Source organism: Glycine max, chromosome 19, assembly GCF_000004515.6.
Source record: "Glycine max cultivar Williams 82 chromosome 19, Glycine_max_v4.0, whole genome shotgun sequence".
In the NCBI taxonomy this organism is placed as follows: domain Eukaryota; kingdom Viridiplantae; phylum Streptophyta; class Magnoliopsida; order Fabales; family Fabaceae; genus Glycine; species Glycine max.
This window is the reverse complement of record NC_038255.2, coordinates 1,491,529-1,496,687: the sequence shown is the minus strand read 5'-3', so window position 1 is coordinate 1,496,687 and position 5,159 is coordinate 1,491,529. Positions and strand designations below refer to the sequence as shown.

The 5,159-nt window shown below is 31.8% G+C and overlaps 1 protein-coding gene across 1 annotated transcript; it reads left to right on the top strand.

The window, feature by feature from the left end:
- The first annotated feature begins 571 nt into the window (after positions 1–571).
- On the top strand, positions 572–3,311 carry LOC100807699 (cytochrome P450 82A4-like). The gene is made up of 2 exons (XM_003554077.5): positions 572–1,587; positions 2,382–3,311. The coding sequence occupies exons 1-2, from the start codon at positions 634–636 to the stop codon at positions 3,003–3,005; spliced, it is 1,578 nt and encodes a 525-aa protein (XP_003554125.1). The 5' UTR covers positions 572–633; the 3' UTR covers positions 3,006–3,311.
- The last annotated feature ends 1,848 nt before the right edge of the window (positions 3,312–5,159 follow it).

Below are 5,159 nucleotides of genomic sequence, written 5' to 3'. Positions count from 1 at the left end.
AAATTAATAAGCACCTAAGAATCAATTTTAAATTTTATTTTAGGATATAGAAATAATCATAATTTTCTAATTACTAACCATATATGGAAATAATCATAATTTAGATGATGATTTATTCCTAATTAGTAGGTATTTAATATTCAATTTTAAATATTGCAGTATCAATTTTAACATATTATTAAAACAACATCAATTTTGTATTTATTTTTATCCTAATTATTATTAATTTATTGATGTTTAATTAATAAGCATATTTTATTCTTATTTTTGTTAATTTTCATTTCAAATTAATAGATACTTAACAATCAATTTTAAATATTATGTTTGAATATAGAAATAATCATAATTTTCAAATTAATAACTATATTATATTAGGATATGAAAATAATCATAATTTAATGGATAATTTATTCCTAAAGTATAATTAATCAAATTTCGTGCAGTAATAGTATAACCGTGTGTAACACGTGCCTAAGGACGGGTTAGGTAGTAGTTACTGCAAAATTATGCAAAATTATGACACTTCTTTCTTCATCCAACAATGAATTGGTCTATTTAAGGAAGATGATACACAGCATTATTGCACATATCTGTTGAAGCAGCCACTATAGTAAACAATCTTCTCTATCTAAAATGGAGTTTGTTCTAAATTACCTAAATGCCACTGCCATTGGAGTTCTTTCTCTAACCCTCTTCTTTTTGTTTTTGTATAATCCCTTCAAATTTGCATTAGGTAAAAAAGAGGCTCCCAAAGTTGCAGGTGCATGGCCAATACTTGGTCACCTACCACTATTGAGTGGTTCAGAGACACCTGATAGGGTTTTGGGTGCTTTGGCTGATAAGTATGGACCCATATTCACCATCAACAATGGTGTCAAAAAGGTTTTGGTAATCAGCAACTGGGAAATTGCTAAGGAATGCTTCACCAAAAACGACATCGTCGTTTCGTCTCGCCCCAAGCTTCTTGGCATTGAACTCATGTGCTACAACCAAGCCATGTTTGGGTTTGCACCCTATGGTCCTTATTGGCGCGAACTAAGAAAGATTGTAAACTTAGAAATCCTCTCCAATCGCCGAGTAGAGCAACTAGAGAATGTTCGTGTCTCCGAAGTTCAAAGTTCGATCAAAGAGCTCTTCAATGTTTGGTCAAGCAACAAGAATAATGAGTCTGGCTATGCGTTGCTGGAGCTGAAGCAATGGTTTTCTCAATTGACATACAACATGGTTCTTCGAATGGTCGTCGGAAAGCGACTTTTCGGTGCTAGAACTATGGATGATGAGAAGGCTCAGAGATGTGTGGAGGCTGTGAAGGAGTTCATGCGTCTGATGGGGGTGTTCACGGTGGCAGATGCTATTCCTTTCTTGAGATGGTTTGATTTTGGTGGCTATGAGAAGGCCATGAAGGAAACTGCCAAGGATTTGGATGAGATTTTTGGTGAGTGGTTAGAGGAGCACAAACAAAATAGGGCTTTTGGTGAGAACAACGTTGATGGAATTCAAGACTTCATGGACGTCATGCTTTCCTTGTTTGATGGAAAAACAATTTATGGCATCGATGCGGATACCATCATCAAATCCAATTTACTGGTATGTATATTGGACCTACTATGAACATCTTTGGTTATCAGTTGAATTGAAGAAGTACTTTTAAATGGTGAATATATTTTTGGAAAATAAATTCATTTTGGTAAAATGTTTGTTTACTACCAAAAATGTGTTTGCAATGAAAATTTTGTGTTACTACTCAGTTTTGTAAAAGGAAGAATTGAATTGCCTTTGTAAATTTAAATTTAACTCAAACTAAAGTTTGTAAATTTTAATCCAAATATGCATTATACTGCTATATAATTAGGTTGTTAGCACAGATGACTTTAAATGGGACTAATCAAAATCTTCGATTTTAATTATTGATGTTGTTGAAGTAAGCTGTGATTTTGCAAAAGTAAAGATTATAGAAGCGAAGATTCTTCTTAGCCTGAGTAATAATTTTATGATTAGAACATTGGGCTATGAAATATGAATATAGTGAAAGAGGTTTAAGTTTTTCACAAAGTGAGAAACAATGGTTTAGATTCTCACTTATAGAAACATTGACTTTTAATTAAGGGTATCAATTGAATGATTTAAATAAATTTTAATTAGTTCGACTAAATATAATAGATTACTTTACAATTTATTAATTTATTTATGATCTATTGGAAATGTCTATTTTGAGAGAGAGATTTTCAACTTCATGTACTAGAGATTCGAAGAATGTGTAACTACAAGATCTTAAGCATGCAAATATCATATATATCCATTTGCCTTGACTTATTTAAGCTCTCACTTATACGACATTCTACTTTTGTTTAACATATTATTTTTTTTATTTTGATTTGCAGACAATAATTTCAGGAGGAACTGAATCAATCACTACTACTCTTACATGGGCAGTATGTTTGATATTGAGAAATCCTATTGTATTGGAAAAAGTTATAGCAGAACTTGACTTCCAAGTTGGAAAAGAGAGATGTATAACTGAGTCTGATATAAGTAAGTTAACATACCTTCAAGCTGTGGTCAAAGAAACTTTAAGATTATACCCTCCAGGTCCTCTCTCAGCACCTCGTGAATTCATAGAGGATTGCACTTTAGGTGGCTACAATGTCAAAAAAGGAACTCGTCTAATTACAAATGTTTGGAAGATCCACACAGATCTTAGTGTTTGGTCAAATCCATTAGAGTTCAAACCAGAAAGGTTTCTAACCACCCATAAAGACATTGATGTTAGGGGACATCATTTTGAGCTATTACCATTTGGTGGTGGTAGAAGAGGGTGTCCTGGAATATCCTTTAGCCTTCAAATGGTTCATTTGATTCTTGCCAGTCTTTTTCATTCTTTTTCATTCTTAAATCCATCAAATGAACCTATTGATATGACTGAAACCTTTGGATTAGCCAAGACTAAAGCTACTCCACTTGAGATTTTAATTAAGCCACGATTATCTTCTAGTTGTTATCTATAAAAGCATGTGAATCTTGTCTTAGCGGTTTGTGGAAAGTCTGTTGTTAAACTATGTGATCTTCTTTTAGATAAATCAGGTTTGCCTGATAAATTATATTTTCGTCAAAAGGGCATTTTTGGAATTCACAAAATTGTCATCATGTGGTGTTGAAATAAGGTGTGTTGTAATAAGGTTTAAGGCTTTGTGGGTTCTATGTAATTCCCTTTTTTTTTCGTGAAAGTTCTATGTAACTCCTAATTGTGAGAACCATGAACACTAAATATCAATGTATAATATTATACAAGTGATCCCTTGCTTGTTGCTTTCTCTTTTTTGTTTTAAGATCTTCTTTATAATCAATTATGTTCAACCATAATCGATTACACAAATATACATATATAATCACGAAGAGAAGCCAAAACCCTAGTGAAGCCATGGCTGAAAAGACCATTGTGATTCTTGTCTCAGCGGTTTGTGGAAAGTCCATTGTGATCTTCTTGTAGTTAAATCAGGTTTGCCTGATAAATTATGTCAAAATTATGTATAATTGTCTCTTACTTAATAATACCATGGATTGTTAAGGAGAAGTCTAATCTGAAGATTTTTATTGAGGATTATTCGATCATAAAGGAATTCGAATGAAGTTTGGAATTTTTTAATTAAATCAAATTTATGTTTCTATTATTATCAACTTTTTCTAACTTTGATTATATATTGATATTTTAAATTGTAATACATACAAGTAAACATTATTTGGATTGTTGACTAATTTAAGATTGATAATAGTACTTGATGCTTAAATGATAAAAAAATATTATTTTGATTTCTAAATGATGAAAAAGTAGTATATCTATTTGGTCTCTCTCTAGTTCCGTTGCTAAGCTGTGATGGTGTCGTTGAGATTGCGACGTTCCTATGAATGTGGAGAGCAGCTATTGGTTGTTGCTTTCCGATGCTTCGTACAGCCATGTGACGATATTATTACGCGTGGGCCCCACCCCTCGAGATTTTTATTAGGATCCAAAAGGGGAATGGACCAAATATTTACTATCCGTTACTCAATTGTTTCCTCCAAAACGGGATTCAAAATGAGTGAAGTAAAGCTGGATTTTTGTACGTTAAAGTATTTAATTAATTATTTTTTTAATTGAATGCCTGGACATACTTTGTTAATTAATATAGGTATATTTTAAGATTTGTCTTGTTTTTTTTAACTAACAAGTTATTTAAAACTTGGAAAATGTTAAACATACTCCTTAATTTTGAGGTGGATGAGTAAAAAGAAAAGGGAAATATAAAAAATAACTAAAAAAAAATAAGGAAACTACTAAATGTGATAAATAATGGGATGAAAAAAAAAAGATAAAAAAATATGTGAGATCCAAGGTGAGTTAGAAGAAAAACTAATAAATTAATAAAATATTATTTTGATAAGAAAAAATAGAGATAGAAAAAACATGTACATTCAAGTGTACAAATATAATAATATTTTTTTAATTTTTTTCCCATAGTAAACAACAGAAAATAGAAAATATGATTCTGGTGTATAATAGTTCAACCAAATTATATTTTCGTCAAAAGGACATTTTTGGAATTCACAAAATTGTCACCATGTGGTGTTGTATTAAGGTGTGTTGTAATAAGGTTTAAGACTTTGTGGGTTCTCTGTAATTCCCTTTTTTTTTTCCGTGAAAGTTCTATGTAACTCCTAATTGTAAAAGTTCTATGTAACTCCTAATTGTGAGAACCATGGACACTAAATATCAATGTATAATATTATACAGGTGATCCTTTGCTTGTTGCTTTCTCTTTTTTGTTTTAAGATCTTCTTTATAATCAATTATGTTCAACCGATTACACAAATAAACATATATAATCACAAAGAGAAGCCAAAACCCTAGTGAAGCCATGACAGAAGCTGAAAAGGCACTTTACATTGGAATCAACGTGGATCAATCAAAGCCTCTCCTTTAGTGCACATATAAGGCAGCGAGACTCGCGTTTTCATGGCAGAAGTTGAAGCCCTGCGGTGACAGCTACAATTCCAAAGAGAGACGAAATAGAGAAAGAAATGTACAACTGAAATGATTTGTTCTGCTACTCGATTTGTTGGACATAGGCTATGTTTGTCTTTGCAATTCTGGCACAACAATGGAACTGACATGGATGCATGGC